The sequence below is a fragment of the Elgaria multicarinata genome, chromosome 11, assembly GCF_023053635.1.
Source record: "Elgaria multicarinata webbii isolate HBS135686 ecotype San Diego chromosome 11, rElgMul1.1.pri, whole genome shotgun sequence".
In the NCBI taxonomy this organism is placed as follows: domain Eukaryota; kingdom Metazoa; phylum Chordata; class Lepidosauria; order Squamata; family Anguidae; genus Elgaria; species Elgaria multicarinata.
The window spans coordinates 26,632,354-26,659,145 of record NC_086181.1 but is presented as its reverse complement, the minus strand read 5'-3'; the positions used below and the strand labels follow the sequence as shown (position 1 = coordinate 26,659,145).

Below are 26,792 nucleotides of genomic sequence, written 5' to 3'. Positions count from 1 at the left end.
CACGTGCTGTATCGTTGATAGTGGATCTCAAAGGCTTTCAATAATCAAAAGCCACTTGTGAAATGAATGTATGTGTGGTGGTGGCTGTAGTAAAGCTAGGATTGATGGCTTTCCCTCCATTAGAATGCAGAAAACACCACAGGTACTGCTGAATTGTGGTAGTAATGGATGTCCTGCATTGGCAGGGGTTAGACTAAATGATCTTTGAGACCCTTCCAATGTTGTGACCATGCTCCTTACTCCCTCCTCCCCCCTTCCCAGGACTCTTGGAAATTTCACTATCCAGGGGCAGAGGAGAAGATGCCAAGTTCAGCTAGGTTCAGCCAATGGGCCTCAGGTGAGATGCTGAGCAAATACTCAACATCTTAACCCTAAACTGCAAGGAAGACCTGACTATTAATTTGTTATTGCATATGACCATCTTTCTCTTTGTTCATCAGAACTCAGCTGACCACATGGTGAAGGGGAACAGTCCCTTCATGTTTTCCTCACTTTATCCACAAGATTCAGCAAAAGGGAAGTACTTAGAAACCTGAGGACCAGAAGTGGGCAGGCTTCTATCATTTCCACACTCTTCCAGCACCTCTACTATACGCTGAAGCCAAGAGGCACAAGAGGCATGGAGCCAGGAGCCAATGAGTCTCTTACTGGGTGGAAGCTCTACACAGTAAAGGACTCAGTAAAAACACAATGGTCTCTTTCATTGTACTTTTAAAATATTGTAAGATGCTATAAGAACTCAGTAGGTGGGGGGTATAATCCCCCCCATAAATAAATGCAGAAAAGAGGGGATTTTGATACATGAAGCTTGACCAGCAGAGGTGGTGGGGATGTATGAGAATTTCAGTTTCGCACAAAAAATATGTGACCATGCCCCATTTGCAACTTTGAAAGTGAGTGCATGCCTGTACAACTTTTTGTGTAAATTGATGAACATGTGCTCGATTTGTGCAAATCTCCTACATTTATGGAAATCTTGTCATTATGCACATTTTGTATTTTGTGCAAATTTTCTCCATAGATTGAATCAGCCCTGCTTTAGTCTATGGAGGAAATTTAGATAATTTGCATCACTTTAGGAAATTTGGGTAAATTTAGGAAGTTTGTGCAAATCGAACAAGGGGAAGTTGTGTAAATTTCATGCTGATCTGCTGCTCGATTTGGTGCAATTTTGCTATGTGTGCAGAGTGAGCAGCGATTGCAAATGGGAACAGAAATTGGGCATGTGGGGAGCAGCAAAATGATATTTGAAGAATCATTGAGATCTCAAACATTGGTCAGTTGCCCATCCTTAGTGAAGAGATGTACCTGCTGAATTCCCCACTTCAAACTATTTACGGTCAAAGGGACCTATCTTGTTCTGCATTTGTCCCTCCCTCTCTATCCTTTTCTGTCCCTCCCTTTTTCTCTCCCATTTTTTTTCTGAAAATGTTGTGCAGCATTACTGGTGTAATGCATTTTAGGTCAGGCAGAACTCATTTGTAGGTCCTGACCCTTCAACTGAAGACCAATATCAACTTATCTTATCAGAAAGATGTATAGAAGCCGACAGAGTTGATCAAGCATGGAAGATACTGTTAGCAGAACTTGGGCTACAGGTCACTGAACCTGGAGCTAAAGAGTTAATGTGTACCTGAACAAGGTGGGAGGGGATTTCTGGGATGTTTGTTCTTCCCTTTCCTGTCTCCTCCTTCTACTTCCTTCTTCTTGTTGTTCCCTGCCTCATGGGTTGCTGACCACATGGCTGAACTGAGCTACCCTAGGATGAACTACCCTAGGATGGAAAGTTACTTATTCCTAAAGTAAAGTTTCTTTCAAACTACCACTGGAGTGTTTCTTTTGTCAACACACATGGCTACTCACAGGGAGCTGATTCAGATGACAATAGATACAAGATGTAGGAGATTGTGAGCATTTATTTTTATTTGGAGAACAGATGCCAGACTGATAAAAATGTTCAAACATTGTCCCTCACCCCACCCATCCCCAGCACACACAGAGACATAATTTAAAATGGATAGGAAGTAAATGTTATTGTCTGAGAAGGTATGGGCTTAATATTAGGAAGGAAAAAAATGAGGTGAAGGTGGCCTACCAGCCTAGACTAAAGGTCAGTTGGTCCAAATGATCATCCCAAGAGCTCAGATTAGCACTGTCTTATGCTCAGAAACTTGTTAGCTTTGCTTGGGTACCACTTTTCTGCCAGGAACTGGCACATGCTCAGGGATACAGGAGCACAGCTGGCTGAATCTCTTGGATGTCTTAGGCTTCAACACCTGGCTTCCCCACCAGACGCCACACTCACAACCGAGAACATCTGTCAAACCGGTTTTGTGACATTGCGTCCGCCCTTCTCAGAACTGGGTATTAAAGCGTCTGCGACTCAGAGAACAGTGAGCCCTGTCACCCAGAGGGCATCCCTCTTGTTGCTCTCTCCCATCCTGGGGAGGATTAATTGACAGCAGGTCTCAGAGGATCACCGAAAGTGAATCATGGCACAACGACAAGGGGCACCCAAATTTGGCAGCATAGGAGCCTTGTTGCTGGTGTTGGGAATGCTGATGATGAGAAGAGGGCTCTGCCTGCAGCAGTATTCTGGATATAATTCTTGTGATTATGTTGGAGAAGTACCCAACAGAGGTAAGGATTTGGAGTCCCTATTTTCAGAAATCTTGTTAGCTAGGAGTAAGGCCTTAGCTAGGAGTAAGGCTTACCCCGGGATCGTCCCAGGGTCATCCCTGCCTGCTCCTGGGATCCCCTGTGTGTCATTTATATGAACAGGGATGACCCCCAGGATGATTCCGGGATAAACCTTAGGTCTAGCTAAGGCCCCAGTCTGAGATTCAGGACTTCCACAGACTTTAGATTTGGGAGACAGGACATCTGGGGTTTCTAGAGGACATATACTCAAGATTTCTAGACATGGATTAGTGAACCCTTAGCAGGTTTCATTTTGGTCCTAATGAACAGAGTGATTAAAGGTTGGCAAAATAATGATAATATTTTCATCCTACCAGTGGTTGTTCATTGCTGAAGTGGAAATTTTGATCCGTGATTTCTAGTAGAGAACCAGAGGATGACAATATTTCTAGATTAATTAGCGCAGTGCAACATGGCTGTGTGTGTGTGTGTGTGTAGGGGGGAATCTTGTGATTTGCATTGTAGTGGCTCCCATCTCAAGGGTAGTGATACCTAGTGGGTGTATTTTCTATTAAAATACTAATAACTGAAGCAGCTTACAATAAAAAAGAAAATACAACATAGTAAGCAATAATGATAAAATGCCACATCACCAAAAGAGAACAAGAATACTAAGATATCACTAGAAAAATATCATCAAGAGGCAACAGTACTACAACTTCATTGAGAGCATTGTAACCATGTGAAGTAAATAATAAAGATAAGGACAGACATAGGAATACCTATGCTGGATCAGATTTTAAAAAATTACTAGTCATAGGAACATAAAAAAAAAGAACCTGGCAAAATCAGACCAAAGACCCAGCTAGACCACAGTGGAAAGACCACAAGCAGGTCATAAAGGCAATAGCCACTGTTGCTGCCAAGCAACTGGTATTTGGAGCTTCTCTACATGAAGCTTCTCTTATTGTACACTCATCATTCCCTATTCATGGTTGTTTATGGGTTCTTTAGATGACATCATGACTCTCCAGTTTTGCTTCTGTGTCTAACCTGCACTTTTGAAGAGGATTTTTTTTTTAGACTGGAGAAAAATCTGGAATGTAAATGAGAAAGTGAAACAGAGTGTGATTTCCTCTTGTGCCTTTCCGCTATTTTGCTACCCCACAGACCCACCTAGAGGTTATGAAGCAGAAAAGCAGGAAAGGAATCTCTCCTCAATTCTGCAACAAAACCAAAAAATAGATACAGTGGATTAAACGCCTCATGTAGACAAGCTCTCATTGCCAGGCTTATTGTGAAGGTGGAGTGTCCATATAACCCATCATAGTTTACAAGCCATAAACCAACAATAGCCATTAGTGGACCCATCCTCCATGAATTTGTCTGATCCCCTATTTATGTAACTGAAATAAGTGGCCACCATCACATTTTGTGGAAGTGGATCCCACCCCTCAACCCAGGAGAATGGGTACAACCACACTGGGCTACTGGGCTGGACTAACACAATGTACAGTCTCTCAGGACACATCTACACCAAGCAGGATCTAACACTATGAAAGTGGTATGAAAGCGGTATATGGTACGTGTCAATGCCCCCTGATGGTTGTCAGTGCACTTCAATATCGCGATAAAGCAGTAGTGTGGCTTTTGCCTTTTATATACCCCTTTCATAGTGGAATATCCTGTTTGGTGTAGATGAGCCCTCAGTTACAACTCAGCCTCCTGAAATATAGGTTCAATAATAATGATCATTAAGTGCATGCATTGACAGAATAATTCTGAAACAACAACTCAGAAACACTTTTTGTTTTGTTTTTATGAGTTAGAATGTTAATGAATTTCTTTTGGTGCAACCTTCTGCTTTCAGGTAGACACACTCTGCTCAATCACAGCTACCCTAAAATCCTGGATTACTCACTTTTTTAAAAAGGGCAACAGTTGTAAACCGCCCAGAGAGGTTTGGATATTGGGCGGTATAGAAATGCAATAAATAAATAAATAAATAAATAACTTTCCATCAGGAAAGCCCCCCCCCCCCAAGGCTTTAAGAATTAACCAGGAAGTTTCTCCTACACACACTGGGTGTGTCAATCATTGCTATAACTATTATTGGCTAAAGAGACTGAAAAATGGCAGCAGGCCAGTGCCCTACACAATGGATGGGCAGAATAGTGACTATCTGAGCTTCTACAAGTGCTGGAGACTTGCTTTGAAAAGAAAAGAAAGAAAGGTGGGGAACTGGGGGTTATGGCTTATCCAGGACAGGTGGACAACTACACCCATGAAGACACTTCTTATGTCCTTAAGTGAGAGTGCCTAGTCAGGCTCACTTAGCATAGATTAAGGCCTTAGCTAGACATAAGGATTATCCCTGGATCATCCAGGGGTCAAACCTGTTCATCTAGGTGACAAACAGGGGATCCAGTGCTCAGGCAGGGGCGAACCCTGGACGATCCCAGGGAAAACCTTAGGTCTAGCTGTGGCCTAAGTATGTCTTAAAAGATCCTGAGCATGTACACTTTGTTGGGTAATGGGACTCCTAATAATTAAAAAAAGAGAGCGGAAGAGTAGATCATGCAAGATTGTATCGTGCTCAACTCTGAAATAGAGAATTTGCCACTATTGGTGACCTTCTGCTTCGATGAATTGCCAACTACACACCTATGGGTGGAGCTATTTGGGAACAGCAGGGTGTGTGAAATTTTTGTGAAATTTCATGATATCTAAACTGATTATGGGACAATGCTGGATGGCAATCTGGATGGTGTGACCAATGGGATTAATCGCCTATGGGATGTGGGCATATGGGGTGGGGATGATTCATGTGCCGGATAACACTGCAACAAATTTTCATGAGGGTTGATTTTACCTGTGAAAACTGATATTTTGGAGATGCATACATGCTCACTAAAAGCTACTTTTAACCCATGTTCTCTACACATGGTTGTTTACATGCTCTTTAGACAATGTTGTGACCCTCCAGTTTTGCTTAAACAGCACTTTTGGGGGGAAAAATAGAGCAGAGATAAATGCAGTATAATTTCTGATGGTGAAAGAAAATGTATTTGCATTATTCTGCTGTACCACAGTGACACCTAGAGGTTATGTAACTGAAAAACAGGAAAGGAAACACTCCTTTTGTTATTCTTGGATCTCAATTCTGTGACAAAACAGAAAGTAGATTCAGTGCATTCGCAGCTTCAGGTAGAAAAGGTATGATTGGCTACTGATTGGGGGTTGGGGGGAGAACTCATTGGGGACCAGTCATTGGTGCAGCTAGGACTGGACTTTGGGGGCACAATCCAGGGAACCACAGTCCAGGGTGCTCCAAATGATCATCCAGACATGACAGAAGAAAAGGCTATTTTATTCCTGCAGTTATGGTGGTGCTATGTTTTAAGTGAGTTCAAAATACAGAACTGCAAATGCCCAGACTATTTAAAAAATAATAATCAGGGTTGGCAAACAGTTTTGTTGGAGGCAGGCAAAGGTCTTTTCTGGCATTTGCCAGCATTTATAGAGGGTGGTCAAGCAAATACTCCAATCCAGGCAAAATCGAGGGCTTCCGGGTGAATGCTTCATGTGACCAGTGAGATGGGATTCCGTCTGCTCTGGATGAGGTTGCATTCACTTGTAAAGCTCAGCTTTGCCATACTTTTTAATACTTTAATATGCTTGATCGTTCTTGTAATTTATTGTTTTAGCTGTTAGTTGCTCTGGGAACCCTTCGGAGCAGCCAACGACACTGAAGAGTAAAAATGCAATATAGAAGTATTAGATTAATAAATAAAAATATTAATTTTGTTTCATTTTTAATAGCTTCTGCCAAAGAATCCTGGAAGTCATATTCTGGTGATGAAGCAAGTAAAGATCCCTAGCGCCCCTCACAGAATTGCAGTTCTCAGAGTTCCTCATGGTGGATGGAAGGACTGCCAAAGCAGTTAACTTGTGCAGAGTAGATAGGAGCCCACACAGAAGTGGGAAGTAGGTATAAAATATTTTTAAAAAAACCAATATTAATTATGTTGTTCGCATTGATGTCTGCAAATTATTAAATGATACAGGCATCCCTGTTGCAAAATGCCATTATGCACTCTGCAAGTCAAAAATGTGTTGTTAAATGGATACTTAATTAGCTAATGATGCTTTCCATAATTACATCTGATACTGATACATTCATTACCTTGCTATTCTATGGCAATTGCCTTAATAGTGCAATGACTACATGATTGACAAGCTGCTTTTGTAATCGTGGAAATGGTTCAGTGGTTTTTAATGAATATCACACCAACAGGATTATGAAGTCTGACACTAATTGAAATAATGAAGACTAAATGCCAAACCAATTGCACTGCATCAATTTAATGTTCCACTTGAACTCATTCAGCATAACTGAATGCCGAGGTTCAAGTGAAGATCCCATTGTGTTTCAATTAAGTTTAGTATTTAACTCAACTCTCCATACTTAGTCCTTTGTTCCAGAGGAAAAGAGGGGAGGAGGGAGAGCCTGAACCTAAGGTTGATAGGAAACTGCATCAGACCATTGGTCCATCTTGCTCAGTATTGTCTACAACAGGGGTAAACAATACATTTGAGGCCATTAGTACAGTTTGCCTTTTGAGAATTTGTCCTGGGCACCACTACAAGGGGCTCATCTACATCAAGCAGGATATTCCACTATGAAAGCGGTATGAAAGCAGTATATTGAAGGCAGGAGCCACACTACTGCTTTACAGTGGTATTGAAATGCACTGACAACTCTTGGGACCCATGACACATACCATATACTGCTTTCATACCACTTTCATAGTGTTATATCCTGCTTGGGGTAGATGTGTCATATGCCCCAACAGCTGTCAGTGCACTTCAATACCGCTAAAGCAGCAGTGTGGCTCCTGCCTTTTATGTACCATTTTCATATTTTGCTTGGTGTAGATGAGACCAAGATGGCTGCTGTGGGAGGAATGGCAAAGGAACAAGACTGAGTAAAAGGAAGTTGTGGGGTCACACTAAAAAACACTTTTGAACTCACAGTTCTCAGCATGAGCAGAAACAAATTTTTTAACAGCCCCAGCTGCTGGTAAGAAAATGTGTTCATTTTATTTATTTATTTTGAAGTGGGAGGAGTAGGGCACCTTAGCAAGTGCCAAGAAGGGTACATGGAGGCACATTGGTGCCTGTAGGCACCATTATTATTATTTATTTATATAGCACCATCGATGTACATGGTGCTGTACAGATAACACAGTAAATAGCAAGACCCTGCCGCATAGGCTTACAATCTAAGGTTGCCTACCTCTAGTCTACAGTGACTGGCAATGGCTCTCCAGGGTTTCAGACATGAGGCTTTCCCAGCCCTTCATAGAGAAGCCCAGAGATTGAACCTGAGCCTCAGCAGGTACTCTACTACCTTGCAAAAAGCCTTCTCCACAAGAACAGAAGAGGAGCCATGCTGAATCAAATGAGGGGTCCAGCTAGTCCAGCATTCTGTTCTCACAGTGGCCAACCAGATGCCCACGGGAAACCCACAACCAGGACATGAGTGCAATGGCACCCGCCCACTGATGTTCCCCAGCAACTGGTGCACATAGGCATACTGTCTTCGCTACACGAGGCAGAGTAGAGCCATCTGGATTAAGAGCCTTCTCCCCAAGTAATTCCACACTGGCACACGCCACAGCGAAAACGTCAAAGGGGCGTAGCAGCTTCCAAATCAACTTCACATTCCAAGCTTCCTATTGTTCAGTCTGTTGTAAGCAGCTTGCATATCTCCTTCAATTATCTAGTCTTTGGATGTGGCTGCACACCTCACCCTCTCCTAAGAAAAGGCTCTTGTTGCTGCTTGGGAAATCGCTAATCTCCCATGGGGGCACACCCCTATTTCTCCCACTGTCACTTGCAGCACCAAGTCAATGGTGAAGAGGAGAAGCAATTCCAGGGAAGAGGAGCTGCTGGAAAGTGGGCCATTGGCTGGTGCCCAATCATGCCTACCCTTGATGCCGACCCAAAACCTAAACCATACACTGCACTGGCTCTTGGAGCAAATTGTACTGGCTCATACACTGGAAGAGAGAAGGTGAATAGTTAGACAGCCTGGAGGGACGTAGCCAGGGACTCTCAGGCTCAGCAGATGTCTGCCTTTTGGGTTATGAACCTCAGAAGGTGCCCTATCAGGGCTGACAGCAGGTGCCCACACCTGCTGTCAGCCCTGATAGTCAGAAAATATATACAGTAGGTCACATTAGAAGGCATATAACCTTGCCCCTCTACAAATTCAGACATTTTCCATGAAGTGGCCTCGAAAAGTCACCTGGATTTTTAAGTGATTACAGGCTCCTGCTATTTATTTATTTATTTATTTATTTATTACATTTATATACTGCCCCATAGCTGAAGCTCTCTGGGCAGTTTACAAAAGTTTTAAACAGTAAACATTAAAAAGTATACAAAATTTTAAACCAAACTCATTGCCAAACACACACACACACAGAGCCACCTAACATGTTCCTTGTTGCTTTTGGCCTCCTACCTGAAATCTATTTGACAGCTTCTGCATTCCTGGTGCTGCCAGAACTTTGTTTTATTTATGTATTTATTATTTTATTTTAAGGTTAATCTCCCAGCAGACTTCATGGTGGCTAAACACATAATATATCAACATCCATTTTAAAAGGATTTAACACCCCTCCCCAGCAATAGCTCATTAAAATAACTGCCCTAAAAAAAGTCACCAGCAAAACCAACATAAATTGTTCTATCAAATAGACAAGTCAGGTCATTAGCTAAAAACTACTCACATGTACACATGCATAGCCAGTGCCAACATCAGGGGCAATAATTTACTAGCTTTCTGAAGATGAAAACTGAACTGTAAAAAGGAGACAAAGGGGGAGTGTGTTGGACTTGAACCATGTAAGAACAGAAGAACTTACTAAACCACTACTCATGTCTGGAGTCCCTCACATTAAGATGTTTACACTGGAAGTTATCACAGAACAGTGTGAATGGTTGTCATTTAAGGCTTTAAAAATGCATTTCCTAGCAAAATCCTCCATAAATGGTGGAACAGGTTGAGAAACGTGGTTTACATATGGGTGAATCTGTTTACGATGAATTGCATTTTTGTTTGCTGTAGATTTTGGAGAATGTTTTGCTGCTTCCTCCATTGCCTCGAAATAATCCCAGTGGCCAGCTTTCCTCAACCTGGTGACCTATAGCTGTCTTGGATCGCAGCTCCCATCACCCCCAGCAGCCTCAGTATGGTCACCCCCAGCATGGGAGCTGTAATTCAATGCATCTGAAAAAGGTTGCACCTGTGTCCTGGGCCACAGCTAGACCTAAGGTTTATCCTGGGATCATCCAGGGTTCGCCCCTGCCTGAGCACTGGATCCCCTGTGTGGAACCTAGGTGAACAGGTTTGACCCCTGGACGATCCAGGGATAAACCTTAGGTCTAGCTATGGCCCTGCTTTTAGATTCCTGGTCAGCAGCTTGAAAAATTATGCATTTCCCCTCTCACCGATGGGGGCCTTAGAGACTCCATTGATGCTATGGTAAAGGCATGAATGCAGCATGTCCCATGGCTAGGTGTCACCTCCAGTATCAGAGGCAGTAAACCCATATACACCAGTTGCTGGAGAAAAAGGGTGGAAGGGTGCTGTTGTACCTGTGTCCTGCTTATGGATTCTTGGTTGGCAGCTGGTTGGCCACTGTGTGAACAGAATGCTAGACTAGATAGACCCTTGGTCTGATCCAGCAGGGCCCTTATGTTCTTAAGGTTGAGGAAGATTGCTGTAGTCAGTAGTAATGTTGGTGTAGACAGTAGTTATGTTGTTGATTCAGCCGGACAGTATTTGACACTTCGCTTAGTGCAGATTAATCACCAATTGGCATTAAAGCAAGTGAGTGGGAGAGGGGGACATCTTCAAGAAAGAAGTGGTGTGTGGGAGTGCCTTCTCTTCTCCAGCAACTTTTTCTCACTTTCCAGGGAAATACATCGGGGAGGCTGATCAAGTGGGAGCAGGTTTCCAGGGTAGGAGTTGCAGAGGAACAGTGGTGGATGGATGAAGGATTAAGCTGCCCAATACTTGTCCCCTGCAAACAGCCTCTGATCCTGCTTTGCATGCTGAGGAGGAACTATGTATTGGGAATCCTGCATTTGCTGCTGAACAAGTTGTCCCACCCTTACTCCTGGTTTTATCCCAGAAAATCCCACAGCCGTTTACAGAGAGCTTCCAGGCACTGGCAGTCTTCTTACAGTTTTAGGCTGCTTAATTTCAGCAGCAATACTGCCCCTTATGCCTCCAGACAGATATTCACTGGTGAATTCCCTGCAGGTGATTTGAATTGTCATAGGAACTATTTCATTGCTATAACAATGCCAAATGCTATATGCATCATCATCTTCATCCCTCTACCCATGTAACCCACATGCTTCTGGAGAAAAATGAACCAATTTTCATTTAAAAGGATTTCTCTTTGGCTCTCTCTGTACGCTTGCAAGGATATAAGCCAGACCACTTTCTTGTAGACTAGGTCCCTGATCCAGATAAAATGTCTGAGGGTAACCTATTGCTAAAGCATTGAGAGAGATGCATGGCCTTGGATACTGGTGAGTTTTAAATGAAGGGATGGGTTCCAAAGTTGTTGGACAGTGACCCAGAACGCCAATGAAGGCATCTTCATTCAAGCACTCTTGGAAGATCTTTGAGCCATCATGTATTACGTTTCTTCTGTACGGAGATCCCTTTCATACTGGAGAAAGTGTATTTGATCGCTTCTGAAAAACAATGTGAGTTGCAATGATTTGCTATAAAAGTATGATTAGGGAAATGGACAAGTGACTGTAGAGATTGCAATAGGACGTCGTCACAGCAGGGGTCTTGCTTTGTGGCCAGCTGCAGCTGGCATCTCATTCTGGTAAGGTGGCTGATGGTCAGAGGCAGAAAACATGGTCAAGGACAGGGTGGAGATCAGGCCCAGGACCAAGTGCCAGAGGCAAAGGCAGAGTCAGAAAATATCTAAACCAGCTCTTAGATCTTTGCACTGTTTAATCCACACTACTGGATTTACTTGGGTTTTGTCTAGGAAATGGGGTTTCTCCAGCTCACCAAGATTCTCTGAACTCTGGTTTGAAGATCAGTTTGTCTCACTCCCATTTTCATTTCATTTTGTTCAAGTGGGGAACAGGTGCATTTCACATGGCGACAGTGTGCATTTCAGTATGGATTTTTCAAAAGCACACCCTTTCCCACAAAGACTAAGGTGTGAAAATATGCGTTTTAAATGCACATTATAAAGTACACATTACTCTACACTAGTATAGAGCCCATCTGGCCATGAGTGCTAGTAGTCCTGTGCCTTTCCTGCTTTTTTGCCCCTCAGTCCCCTCACTACAGAAGGGCTCATGAATAATGCAAATGTTGCTAATGCATAGTGAATCCCACTCCAAAATTTGCATGTGGTTTGTCCCCAACTGCCCCTGATTGGCTGCCTCCATCCCTTTCTCCCTCTCTACCATTGGTGACAGCTGAACCGCGTCAAGGAATGCTTATCAAATTTGCAGATGACACAAAATTGGGTGGGAAAGTGATCTTGATAGGCTGGAGGAGAGACTGAAAGAACTGGGCATGTTTAGCCTTGAGAAGAGAAGTCTGAGGGGAGACATGATAACACTCTTCAAGGACTTGAAAGGTTGTCACACAGAGGAGGGCCAGGATTTCTTCTCGATCCTCCTAGACTGCAGGACACGGAATAATGGGATCAACTTACAGGAAGCCAGATTCTAACTGGACATCAGGAAAAACTTTCTGACCGTTAGAGCAGTACAGCAGTTCTCTGTCCTCTGGTTCATTTCCTTCTGCTTTTAAACATGCTACAGTCTCTCCCATTCTCAAGAAACCTACTCTTGATAGGCTATCTCTATCTAACTACCGACCTGTCTCTTTGTTGCCATTTGTTTCAAAGATCCTGGAGCGTGCGGTCTACTCTCGCTGTCTTGACTTTCTTTCTAGTAACTCTGCTTTGGATCCATTTCAATCTGGATTCCGTCCTCTGCATTCCACCGAAACAGCCCTTACTAAGATCACCAATGATCTCCTTACTGCCAAGTCTAAAGGCCATTATTCCGTTCTTATTCTCCTTGATCTAACTGCAGCCTTTGACACGGTTGATCATGATCTTCTCTTAGATTCCCTTCATGACCTTGGATTTTGTGGCTCTGTCTATAACTGGTTTGCCTCCTATCCAGCGGGTCGCTCTTTCAGCGTGTTGGCTAATGGCAGCTCGTCTTCCTCCTTTCCCCTTTCAGTAGGGGTTCCGCAAGGCTCGGTGCTTGGCCCGTTGTTGTTTTCCTTATACATGTTGCCCTTGGGCAAGCTTATTCAATCTCATGGCCTCCAATATCATCTGTACGCCGATGATACACAACTATATCTGTCATCTCCAGAACTTTCTCCTGATGTTCACGATCGTATCTCGGCATGTCTTTCAGATATCTCAGCTTGGCTGCTTCATCGTCGCTTGAAGCTTAACATGGCAAAGACTGAATTGCTTGTTTTTCCTCCTAAACCTTCTCCTCATCTCTCATTCTCTCTTACTGTCAATGATGTTACGCTTACTCCGGTCAAGGAAGCTCGTAGCCTTGGCTTTATCTTCGACTCCTCGCTCTCCTTTATTCCTCATATTGAGGCAGTAGCTAAATCTTGTCGATTTTTCCTGTATAATATTGCCAGGATTCGATCATTTTTGTCTGTCTCTTCTGCCAAGACGCTTGTTCATGCACTGGTTATTTCACAGTTGGACTACTGCAACCTTCTTCTCTCTGGCCTTCCTTCTTCTCACATCAGTCCGTTGGTTTCTGTTCACCACTCTGCCGCAAAGATCATCTTCTTAGCTCGCCGCTCCGACCATGTTACTCCGCTTCTGAAATCTCTTCATTGGCTTCCAATTCACTTCAGAATCCAATATAAACTTCTCCTGTTAACCTTCAAAGCTTTTCACGGTCTAGCTCCTTCCTATCTCTCCTCTCTCATCTCACACTATTGCCCCGCTCGTGCTCTTCGCTCCTCTGATGCCATGTTTCTCGCCTGCCCAAGGTCCTCTACTTCCCTTGCTCGGCTTCGTCCATTTTCGTCTGCTGCCCCTTACGCCTGGAACACTCTTCCAGAACATTTGAGAACTACAAGTTCAACCACAGCTTTTAAAGCTCAACTAAAAACTTTTCTTTTTCCTAAAGCTTTTAAAACTTGATGTTGTGCAGACTTCTACTGTTACTTTCTACTGTTAGTTTTTCCCTACCCTGTGCCTGCTTACCCTACCCTGTACCTGTTTGCATTCTCTTCCCCTCCTTATTGTTTTACTATGATTTTATTAGATTGTAAGCCCATGCGGCAGGGTCTTGCTATTTACTGTTTTACTCTGTACAGCACCATGTACATTGTTGGTGCTATATAAATAAATAAATGAATAAATAATAATAATAATAATAATAATAATAATAATAATAATAATACAGCAATGGAACCAATTACCTAGGGAGGTTGTGGGCTCTCCCACACTTTAGGTGTTCAAGGTGCAGCTTTAAGGTGGATTCCTGCACTTAGCAGGGGGTAGGACTCAATGGCCTTATAGGCCTCTTCCAACTAAACTATTCTATGATTCTAATCAATGAATAAAAAAAACCCTTTAGCATGCAATCTCTGACTTCTGGGACACAGTAGCCCACGCTGATTCCTCCTCTTTCTTTTGCAGGTTCTCAGTTGAGCCGTTCCCATTATGGTAAGTTTTCATTTAGCCCAAATAGGTAAGGAAACTTTTTTTAAAAACAACAACATCAACCACTTCTTATATATACAAGGATACCCCAGTAAACAACATGTTATGGACACGTATCATGCTTCTATATTACAGATGTCTTTTATTTATGTATGTATTTATGTATTTTGATAGTTTGGCTATTTTTATTTTAACTCACCTGAGAGAATTTTAGTTATCTGGCAATATACATATGTTGATAAAGAAATAAAATATTCCAAGATCCGTAACCCCCTGTTTAGGGAAATTGCCCTCACAAAGTGGTGTTAAACCCTAATCTCAAATTCCATTTAAGACAAATAAGAGTAGAAGCACTAATTCCAGATGTATCAAGTTCCTAATGAACATAGGCCAGGTGTTGTAGCACAGGGTTTGCTCCTCTTAAAATTGGGTAGCTTACTAATATACGTTTTTATAATTTATTGAAAATGTAGTTCAGAACTACCTTTCATTAAAATGCTCAAGGCGATTATGAGAACATCTTCTGAGCATGGCAGAGAATACTTGTCTCCCCTATGTCACACCCAACAAAGCTTGTGAAAGCCTGCCAAAACTAGCTAACATAGTTCACAAATGTGGTTCAGTGTCTTTATCTCTTGTGGCTGTAAAATCATAAGGTCGCTTGCAAAACAACAACACTCAAAATAAACCAGGCAGACTAAATATTCAACCATAGGGTATTTCATGACAACTTGCAGAGATACAACTTGCAGTGGGCATTCCTCAAACTGCAAATTGCCCAATTCTTTGGTTCCTCTTTGAGAGCGTGCATTGCACACAGATAGAGAATGAGAAGGGGTGGGTGAAGACAAACAAGAGGAAACATAACAATGGCCCTTTCTACACCATAAGGGGGTAGAGGGACGCTGGGGAGATGATCCCGGACTCCCTCGCCTGCTCATTCCTCAAAACCACTGAACCACTGCCTTGCCCCCTGCCTACCAAGTGAGTAGCTGGAACTTACCTGACCTGTTTGCTCATGCCTGGCAGCCACCCATCTTTCATGAAAGCTGTGATTTTTAATGAAGATGGGGGCTCTGTAATGTTGTAGATGTAATGTGTCAGAAATTGCCTCTGCGGCCACAGTTGAAGACAACATTATATCTAGGGCAGCCACCATGAACCCCCCCCCCTCTCAACTAAACATATCTTCTTTATTGAAGATATGAGTAGGCAGGCAGGCAGGTTCATTTGGCAAACTTCCTTTGCCATGCCTTCAAGGGGTTTCACAGCCATCACCAGCATTTTGAACGGGACTCAGAAACTAATCAAAAGGTACTGCAGTAGTTTTAACAAGAGAATCTCATGCTTCCTGTAGGCTGCTGCTGTTAATAACTGGGTTGCTACATTCTGCACCGATTGTCGTTTTCGGGTACTTTTCACATTGCAGTACTTCAGACATGAGTGCATTGCCGTAATCCAGGCATGATGTAACTAAGGTAGGGATGTCAGAAAATTCTGTGATGGCGTCAAATGAATGCTATGCATCAAAGCTACATATTCTGCAGTATTCCTGAGTCGCATGGACGATTTTTTAAAAAAGTTTCTGGAATTTTATATAAATTTAGTTATAGAAAAATACATTTAAAAAATCCACTGGCTGAAAATGTGCATTTGCTCCGATAAGTTAAAACATGAAAATTGGGGGATTGGCACAAGTGCAAATTTGCAGAAATTCAGGAAACTGGGAAAAACTGTGGGGGAGAATCTGATTTCATTAATGAGCAGATGATAGAATAAAAGGCACATGACAATCTGTTAAACACAGATGGAATGGATTTTATTTATTTATTTATTTATTTATTACATTTCTATCCTGCCTTTTTTTTGTCAAAGGAACCCATAATCCTCCTCCTCTCCATTTGATCCTCACTACAACAACCCTATGAAGTAGGTTGGGCTGAGAGTCTGTGATTGGCCCAAAGTTACCCAGTGGGTTTCCATGGCTAGTGTGGTGTAGTGGCTAAAGTGTCGGACTGGGAGTCGGGAGATCCGGGTTCTAGTCCCCACTCGGCCATGAAAACCCACTGGGTGACTTTGTGCCAGTCACAGACTCTCAGCCCAACCCACCTCACAGGGTTGTTGTGAGGATAAACTGGAGAGGAGGTGAATTATGTACACCGCCTTGGGTTCCTTGGAGGAGAAAAGGTGGGATATAAATGTAATAATAATAATAATAATAATAATAATAATAATAATAATGGCTGAGGGGGGACTAGAACCCAGATTTTCCAACTCCTAGTCCAACACTTTAGCCACTACACCACAGTGGCATCCCCAAATTAAGGTGTGCATTGCCATGGCCAAATCTACAATCTCTGGTGCAGTCAGATTGTACCTAGTATTACATTTGACTCTTTCTGCTCCTTTCTTTTCCCAGTATGCGGCCGACCGGCTGCCCTGAATAGGAATGTTGGGGGTGAGGACTCTGTGGAAGGGGAATGGCCATGGCAGGTCAGTGTGAGGAAGATGGACAAGCACCTTTGTGGAGGGGCCCTCATCACCCATGACTGGATTGTGACAGCAGCACATTGTTTCCGACCGTGAGTAACCAAGAAATGGGCTCCCCCCCTTCAGATTCTTACATGGCAATTTAAAAATGATTGCAGACGTTTAAGGGTACTGCTGCTGAAATATCAACTTCTCACTTATGGACAAGCTGTTTCTGCCCAGAAGCTGTTGTGCAACAAAACAAAATAGGACCCTGCAAGCTGCTGTTACTGTCAGACAAAGCTCCAATTCTGAGGGGACCTTGGCAAAATCCCCCCAGTGGGCTGTGGTGACAGGCTGAAATGCTGCAAGCGGCACTGGATAGGGTGACCAACTGTCAGGATTTCCCCGGATTTGTCCTGGTTTTTGTTCTTTCCATGGTGTCAGGGGGGATTTTCTATAATTTTCAATAATGTCCTGGAATGACACACTTTCCCCTTTAAGGCTGCCATTAGCATGGCAGGAGGGAATGACATGCTTTCTTGAGGCACATAATTCCCCCACCCTGAGCTCCAATTGAGGTCTTAAAGGGGAAAGTGGGTCATTCGTGGACATTATAGAAAAGGCCCCAATTGGAGTGGATGGTGGTGGTGCAGAATGAAATCCTTTCCCCTCCTCCACTCCAATCGGGTTCTTTAAGGTGGCGGGGGAATAACGTACTTTCTGCAGGACTCAGAAAGCTGCTTCCCCCCCCACACACACTAGGTGTCCTCTTTTTTGGTTTCCCAAATATGGTCACCCTAGCACTGGATAGCTTGGCAGTGGCATTTAATTTCCCCATAATGTCTACGATGTAGTGTCACGCCAGAGCATTGTGGGGGAATTTAAAGGGCAGCCATCATGGAAGGCCACCATTTCCCACAATGCCCCCAAGCAACACTACATTAGGGCTATTGTGGAAAATTAAAACAGGTGTTTCCAGAGCTAGTCCCCTGGCATGAGGGACTCAGGGGAGGCATCAGGGCAGCAGTAGGCCTTGTTGTGATTCTTGGGTCTGGCAAAGGCTTATGGGGGCTGCATCCAGTGTCACATGTCTATGATTTGCTCTTCCCCATAGAATTCCTCCCCATAGAATTCAGTGGCTGAAAGGAGCTTCATTTCATGCTTCCTTTCTTTGGTTTTAAACATTGATGCCCAGTCCTTCAAAAGTCTCTCCCAGCGTAGTTTAGAGATTAAAAACAATCTGAAATAATAAATTCTGAAAGCATCAGATGAAAAATAGAAGCATAATGCCAGTCATCAGGACTGATAGGAGCGAAGGGAGAGAATGATTTCCCTCCCCCCCAAATCCATGGTCAGAGGGTAACACACAACACTCCCACCCTTCCTCCTTCCTGACTTCTGTCCGGTCCGCAAGACTCTGGTAGGGCACAGGAAAGCATAGAACACTCCAGTGGTCCAGCAAGAGTAGAAGATGGCTCTTTTAAACTAGTTGTAAAGGAGGTGAGGCCTTACAAGGAGCTTTGTTTTGTATAAACAGACTTAATAAAATGAACTTGCCAAGGAGCTGAAGTTTTGCAAGTAGCTCTGATCTGATCTAGTGGCTCAGGTGCTGCAAGGCTTACTTTAACTAGCTTGAAGAGGAACTGTTTGGCAAGATGATTTGCTTTGATCTGGCAAGCTTTGCTCTTTGGAAACATATCAACATTAAGAAGCTTCAAGTAAAGTATAACTGCCTCGAACAAATCCATGTTGGGGTGGGGACAGAAGCAGAATGGCCCTAAAGCTGTCTTTGGTTCAAAGTTCAGGTCTGCGTGATGCTGTTTCCCTAATTGGCGTATTGAAACATGTATAGCCTGTTTCTCTCTTGACAAATCTGAGTCAGTCTGAATGCGTTCTTGACTGCGTTTCAATCCCTCATTCTAATAACATCCAATACCCTTCCAACTCCAATTAATCACACTGTACATAATTTAGCCATGGTCCTTGTAGCAATGTTCCCCCATCCTCTTACAGAGATGATGATCCCTCCCAGTATACTGTGATGTTGGGTGCCAACAAGTTGGAGAGCTCCTGGCAGCACAAGCAATCTCTTCGGGTTGGAAACATCATCAGAAATCCTCGGTATGCTGGGGAGGCCACGAGCGGAGACATTGCCTTGGTGCGGCTGGTTCACCCAGTGAGGTACACCAACTACATCATTCCCATCTGTGTGCCTGCAGCCAATGTGGAGTTCCCCCCTGGTATGATGTGCTGGGTCACTGGCTGGGGAGACATCAGTGAAGGACGTGAGTATTGGGAGAGGGAGTAACTTTAGACCTGTTTTTTTTTTTTTTTGGCCAGAAAAATGTAAAAACATGCATTTCCTCCACCCACCCTTAGTACCTTTCTAACATCTGTGTGTCATCTTTCCTTTCCTTTGCGAAAAAGTCCAAATCGTACAGTGTGACTGAATCACAGAAACATAGGGCTCATCTACACCATGCAGGATATTCCACTATGAAAATGGTATGGAAGCAGTATATAAAAGGCAGGAGCCACACTACTGCTTTATAGTGGTACTGAAGCGCACTGACAACTGTTGGGGCCCACTGACATATACCATATACAGTTTTCATATCACTATATCTTGCTTGGTCTGGCTCCTGCCTTTTTTATACCGCTTTCATACCACTTTCATAGTGCAATATCCTGCATGGTGTAGAGGAGCCCATAGAATTGGGACAGTCCCAAGTCCCAAGCTCACACAAAAAGAAAAAGGAAGGAATGGGATAGAAACGTTGAAAGATAGCCGAGGGAATTATTGTCATGCAATGAAAGCCAAAATAAAAATTTTTCAGGAATTTTATCAGGAATTGTATAAGGGTAAAGAAATTCAACAAGAAAAGGTGGAGGAGTATATTGGAAGGTTTATAAAGAAGGGAATAAAATTAGAATATAAGGAGTTAATGGAGTCAGTAATAACTCAAAGAGAAATTGAAGAGGTTATTGATAAGTTAAAAGTTGGTAAATCACCGGGAGCAGATGGATTGGGTCCAGAATACTATAAGGTCTTCAAAGATTACTTGGTTCCAAAATTAATGGAACTTTATAATAGGATATTATTAGGAGAGAAGATACCTGAATCATGGGAACATTCAGTGATAATTCTGATCCCAAAACCAGACAAAGATTTGACTAATCCCGATTCTTATAGACCTATTTCTTTAATAAATCAGGATGCCAAAATTTTTACATCTATTATGGCTAAACGGCTAAATAATTTTTTGGCAGAATATATAGGAGCAGATCAATGTGGGTTTGTGGTAGGAAGGCATATGCATAATTTAGTGGGTAGAGTTTTAAATGTAATAAATGTAATAAAAAAAGCAAATATTAAGGCAGGTATTATGGCATTGGATATTTTTAAAGCTTTTGATTGTGTGAGCTGGCAGGCACTAAAGAGTATTATAGATAAACTGGGATTTGGAAATAAATTTAAAAATGTAATAGAACAGTTATATTCCCAAAATACGGCGGTAGTGGTGGTAAATGACGGACTTACTGAAAAGATACGACTAGCCAGAGGAACAAGACAAGGATGTCCGCTCTCGCCGGTCCTGTTTGTAATGGTTATGGAAGTTTTGGCGAAGGCACTAAGGGAGGATGAAGAGTTAGAAGGAATTGGAGAGGTAAGGGAAATAAAGTTAAACATGTTCGCGGATGATACTTTATTGACCATTAAGAATCCATTAAGAAAATTAGAAAGAGTTAAATATCAGTTGAGGGAATTTGAGAAAATTACAGGGTTAAAAATAAATTGGTCTAAATCAGAGATGATGCTATTTAACTATACTAAGAAGGAAGAAAAGGATTTGGCACTTAAGGGAATGGAAGTGAAAGTCAAGGACGAGATTAAATACTTAGGAATTAAAATTACCAAAAATTTAGAAAATTTAGAAAGGGAAAATTTAACGAAGTTAAAGAAGGAGGTATTAGAGAAATTGGAGAAATATAAAAGATTAAATTTATCTTGGTTTGGGAGAATAGCTTTGATAAAAATGAAGATATTAGCTAAAATTAATTTTGTATTTAGGATGTTACCTATAAAAATATCAGAAACCGAGATAAAAAGTTGGCAAAATATTATTAATAAATATTGTAATGGAGAAAAGAGAGCAAGAGTGAATAAAAATAATTGGTACCTAAGCCAAAAAAAGGGCGGAATGGGTCTCCCAAACATAAAATTATATTACATAGCAAATAGATTAAGACATGTTGTAGAAGCAATTATGGGAGTAGGAGATTTATATTGGATGGAAGAAAAAAACATAAGTAAGGTAGAGATGAATTTGGAGAATGTTTTTTTTAAAGATGGAGGAAGAAAGTGGGTTGGAAGTATAGATAATCCACTCCTGAGGACTCAATGGGAAATTTGGAGTAAATTTAAAGGGAAGCTGCTTCCGAGCAACTCTCCCTTAGCACCGATAATAATGTTAAAGAATTTCCCAGAGGATCTAAAGGGTAGATTGTGTAAAATATTAAAAGAAAAAAATAAAATAAAATTAAAGGATTGGTTAAGTGATATTAAAACAAGAGAGGATATGGAAAATTTGTTAAAGGAGAAGAAGCTATCGTGGTTAGAATATGGTCAATTAGAACAATGGAATAAAAAGTGGATTAAGGATAATAGAAAGTGTAGAAAGATGACGAGGTTTGAAGAATTAGTAGTAAGTAAGGAGAAAGGAAAAGGAGATAGTATAGTCTCAAAAGGATTAATGAGTGAAATATATAAAATATTGTTAGAGAAGGAGTTTAGAGAGAATACAGAGAAAATGGTTTGGGAATCAGATTTGAAGATACAGATAGGGCGACAGAGCTGGGAGGGACTATGGAAACAAAGAGTGTTGAGAAGTTTATCAGTAAGAATAAAGGAGAACTATTTTAAAATTTTATGGAGGTGGTACCTAACCCCGGTTAGATTGAATAAGATAAGTGATCAACATTCAGCAAATTGTTGGAGAGGTTGTGGGGAAAAAGGAACGTATTTACATATGTGGTGGCAATGCAAATATGTACAAAGATTATGGAAGATGGTGTTTTCAGAAATTGAAGAAATAGTGGGAATGAAAATAGAACAAACACCAAAAATAGCATTGCTGTCACTATTTGAAGAGATAAAGTGTGGAAAAGGAACTATAGAGCTGATATCGAGTTTGTTGGTAGCAGCACGGTTGATGGTAGCTAGGAACTGGAAGATCCAAGGGGAATATTCTATTGAAGAATGGTATAAAGAAGTATGGGATATAGCCATCAATGATAAATTGACATGTAACATTAAGTGGAGAAAAGGCATAACTAAAATAAATGAGTTCGAAGGAATTTGGAAACAGTTCCTAGTGTTTGTGTTTACTAAGGGAAGTGGGAAACCACCAGCAGAAGAAACGATTAGATTTTGGACTCAAGAATGATCCCGAGGTGGGGGGGGTGCACTTTTATGTTAAGAGCGAAGATGTTATAGTTTGATAAGGTATATGTAATAGCTTTTGATATTGTACTCAACATTTATTCAAGATGTATGTAACAGATGTTTGATGTTATTTTTTTCTTATTGTGTTGTTTTAGTTATATTTGGTAATGTTTATCTATGTTTATATAGTGTTGAAAATGAATAAAAATTATAAAAAAAAAAAGAAAAAAAAAGAAAAAAGAATTGGGACAGTCATCTACTGGGCAGGGGCAGAGATGGGCAAAATTAAGGATTACTGGATTCTCCTCCTCCTCTTCCTCCTCCTCCTCCTCCTCCTCCTCCTTCTCCTCCTCCTCCTCCTCCTCCTCCCCTTCCTTCCTTCTCTAGAACCCTGAGATCCACAACTGAAGTCTGAGCAAAAAACAGAATTATAGAATTCTGTGCCCAGAAATTTGTTCTGAGTCCAAAAACTGAGCAGAGGTTACTGTCTTTCCACACATAAATTCACTCCTAGGTACTCCAAGCTTTCTTCATTTTAGCAGTTTAATTAAGGACTAAGGAACAATTTTAGGGCAGGGATGTTAAGTATATGAAAAGAAATACTTGCTTAGTCATTAAAATTGTGTGTGTATGGCTATCTCAGGGTTAAACAGAGAAAGTCTATCTGTGGGCAATTACCTTGAGATAGAGGCTGTTCTGGGAACCTTGCCAAGATTCTAAGTTAGCCTCATCACAGCTGTATGTAATGTAGATAAGAATTGTGTAAGATGTGTATATAGTTTCTCACTTGTGTAAAATGGAACTGATCACTGATCACTGATCACTGCTCTATGATCACTGCTCTCTGTGCATGCCTCAGTGTGCTGATCTGAACTGATCTGATTTGGACTGCACAGAAGCCTGAAGGAAATAAACCAGCTCTGCTGTGTAAGACCTGCGTGATGTGTGTTTGTTTCTGAGCACAAACAGAGTTCCAGAAGGAGAAAAGTTCTGGCAATAACCCAACAAAGGTTATGGGCCCAGTCTAGCCTATGCCAGCCTACGCCAGCCTAATCCAGGCAGAAGAACCAGAACTTGGTGGGAACGGTGCAGTATCAGAACCAGAACCAGGAGTCTGCTAAAACAGAAAACTGTTGATGAAGGAAGACATCAAGCTAAAGCCAGTGCTGCAAAGTGAGGAAAAATCTCAGTCGGCTGACTCTGAGGAGGACTCTGAGCAGGAGGACGGTGAGATACCAATTCCTAAAGCAGAGGAAATGGCAGGAGCTAATATGTCTGGTTTGCATCAATTGTTGGAAAAGCTGAATGACTCTAACTATGCATTATGGTCTTACAAAATGCAAATGTATCTGATTCAGGCTGAACTGTGGTATGTAGTCACAGAGGATCCACCAAATAGAGCAGATCCACAGAATGCTAAATGGTTTAAGGACGATGCAAAAGCAATGGCAGTTATTGCATTAGCTGTGGAAGACTCTCAAATTTCCTTCATTCAGTTTTTGAATACATCAAAAGAGTGCTGGAATGCACTACAAGCTGTATATCAAAGAGAAACAGCGGGCAGTAAAATAATTCTAACCCGGAAGCTGTATGGAATGAAGCTGAAACCAGGGGAGTCTATGTCAAACCATTTGAAAAGCATGAGAGAAATCTTCAATCAACTCAGGGCACGAGGGATGGAGTTTACAACTATACACCAAGTCTATGTGATTTTGTCAAGTCTTGATTCATCGTACGACGCGGTTGTCACCATGATGGAAAGTCAAGAGGAGAAAAATTTAACTCTCGAGTATGTAGCTGGAAAACTACTGGAAACCTATGAAAGAAGACAAGCTTCAAAACAACAGAGCTTTAAACTTCCTGTGGCTGAATTTCAACAAAGCCATAAATCTTCTGATGTGGTGGCTGCATTAAAGGCAAGGAAATGCTTTAACTGTGGTTCCACAGGACACTTAAGGCGGGATTGCAACAAGAAGAAGAAGAAGCTGTTGACAGCAAAGTGGAGAGAAGAAAACAACATGAATGAAGCTGAATCAACAAAGAAGTGTCTTCTAGCAAGAGTCAAAGAGACAATGAATCCTTGGTTTTTGGACTCTGGGGCTTCAATAAGTATGGCAAAAGACAAACTTTCATTTGTAACCTTGGAAACTTCTACTTCAGAGCAAAAGTGTGTTACCCTTGCAAATGGAACAAAAATCCAGATTTGTGGTGTGGGTAATGTATATTTTGATTGTCTGGGAGTTGAACTACAAAGTGTTTTATATGTACCAGAATTAGAAACAAACCTTCTAAGTGTGTTTCAGTTAACAGAAATGGGGTATGAGGTTTGTTTTACTGAAGAAAATTGTACTATAAAACAGGGAAACAAGGTGTGTGTGCAGGGAATAATGAAAGATTCTTTGTATGTGATTAATACTTGTACAGAAAATGAAGTTGTAGCCAGCAAAGTCACAACAAAAACAATAGCCAATTGCAAACCACACCAAGAGTGTATCCATTTAACTCATAAAAGGTTTGGTCATGCTAACTATAAAACAATTTCTAAGATTCCAGAATTGTGTGAAGGGGTGAAAATCAAACCATGTTCTAACTATGTAGAATGTAATGTATGCAGTGAAACCAAGTGTCATAAGTCAAACATTCCAAAACATAGTGAGAGAACAACAAAAAGAATTTTTGAATTAATTCATGCAGATCTTGCAGGTCCTTTTGAGACAAGTCAAGGAGGAAACAGATTTTTCTTGTCTATTGTTGATGATTACAGTAGATTTGGATTTGTGTATGTGTTAAAACAGAAGAGTGAAACTTTTGGAAAGTTTAAAGCGTTTGTTAAGTGGAGTAAAAATAGATTTAAAGAACCTATAGCTAATCTAAGAACGGACCGGGGAGGTGAATTTCTTAGCAACCAATTTAAAAAATTCCTCAGTGATGAGGGTATACAACATGACCTTACTGCTCCATATTCACCATTTCAAAATGGAGTTGCAGAAAGGAAAAACAGAACCTTGCAGAACATGTTAAGAGCTCTATTGAAAGAGTCAGGATTGTCTAACCTGTTCTGGGCAGAAGCTTTGTCCACCTCAAATTATTTGTTAAACAGGCTTTACCACTCTGTACATGAAAAAACCCCATATGAAATGTTTTACAAAAGAAAACCTAGAGTGTCACATATAAGGGTTTTTGGAAGTAAATGTTTTGCTCATATTCAGAAAGAAAACAGACCAGGAAAGCTAGCTCAAAGAGGTTTGGAATGTAAACTGTTGGGATATGATACACAAACAAAAGGCTATCGTTTGTGGTCTCCATATCACAAAAGTGTAATTGTGAGCAGAGATGTAGTTTTTCATGAACAAATGCAGGAAACAAAACAGTATGTAAGTTTGCCTGTAGAACAGAAAGCTGTAGAAACAGAAGAAATTCCTGAACAATCTCAGCAAGAGAGGGAGGGGGAAGAAACTGTAGAGGAGGAAACTATGCCTGTAACTATGCCAAGACGATCAGAAAGGGAACGCAAAGCTCCAATTCGTTATTCAGATGAATACCAAAGCAAACAGGTTTCTCATAGAGCTTTACTAATAGCCTATGAACCTACTTCATTTGAGGAAATTCAGGAAATGGAACCTACAGAAGCTCAGGGCTGGCATGAAGCAATGTCAGAGGAAATCAGAGCAATGGAAAAAAATGAAACGTGGGAGCTAGTACCTTTACCTGAAGGTCGTAAAGCCATTACCTGTAAATGGGTATTCAAAGTAAAACAAAATGAGAAAGGACAGGTGGAACGTTACAGAGCAAGATTGGTAGCAAGAGGATTTGCTCAAAAATATCTAATAGATTTTGAAGAAGTTTATGCACCTACAACAAAATACTCAAGTGTAAAACTTTTGTTAAAAATTGCAGCAGAAAAACAATTGAATGTATTTCATTTTGACATCAAAACAGCTTTCTTATATGGAGATTTAACTGAGGAAATTTACATGACTCAACCAAAAGGTTTTGTTAAAAATCCAGGGTTAGTTTGTAAATTGAAAAAATCCATATATGGTTTGAGGCAAGCAGCAAGGTGTTGGAATAAGAAACTGGACAATGTATTGATCAAAATGGGTTTTAAACAAAGCAAAGCTGATCATTGTTTGTACACAAAACAGGATGGTTCAAATGTAGTGTATTTGCTGATTTATGTAGATGATTTGTTACTGGTTTTTAATGAAGAAGAACAGAAAAACACATTTGTAAACCAGCTGCAAAGACATTTTGAGTTAAAAGACCTTGGTTCAGTGAAAAGTTATTTGGGAATGCAAATTTCAAAAGATTCTAACACAGGGTCATTTCTGATTGAACAAAGTGGCAAAATTAAAAAATTGCTGGAAGAACACAGCATGGAGAATTGTAAAATTGTTGCCACTCCTATGGTCACTGATTTTCAAAATCAGACAGACAGTACTGAAATGGAAGACATA

General features: G+C 41.3%; 1 protein-coding gene across 1 annotated transcript in view; it reads left to right on the top strand.

Moving 5' to 3' along the window:
• The first annotated feature begins 2,430 nt into the window (after nt 1-2,430).
• LOC134406026 (serine protease 27-like) overlaps nt 2,431-26,792 on the top strand; it is a 29,748-nt gene continuing 5,386 nt past the window's right edge. Inside the window, exons 1-4 of the mRNA XM_063137256.1 lie at nt 2,431-2,640; nt 14,394-14,420; nt 16,837-16,999; nt 18,903-19,174. Of these exons, the coding sequence (XP_062993326.1) occupies nt 2,493-2,640; nt 14,394-14,420; nt 16,837-16,999; nt 18,903-19,174 (610 nt within the window). The 5' untranslated portion in view covers nt 2,431-2,492. The remainder of the gene's footprint in view (nt 2,641-14,393; nt 14,421-16,836; nt 17,000-18,902; nt 19,175-26,792) is intronic.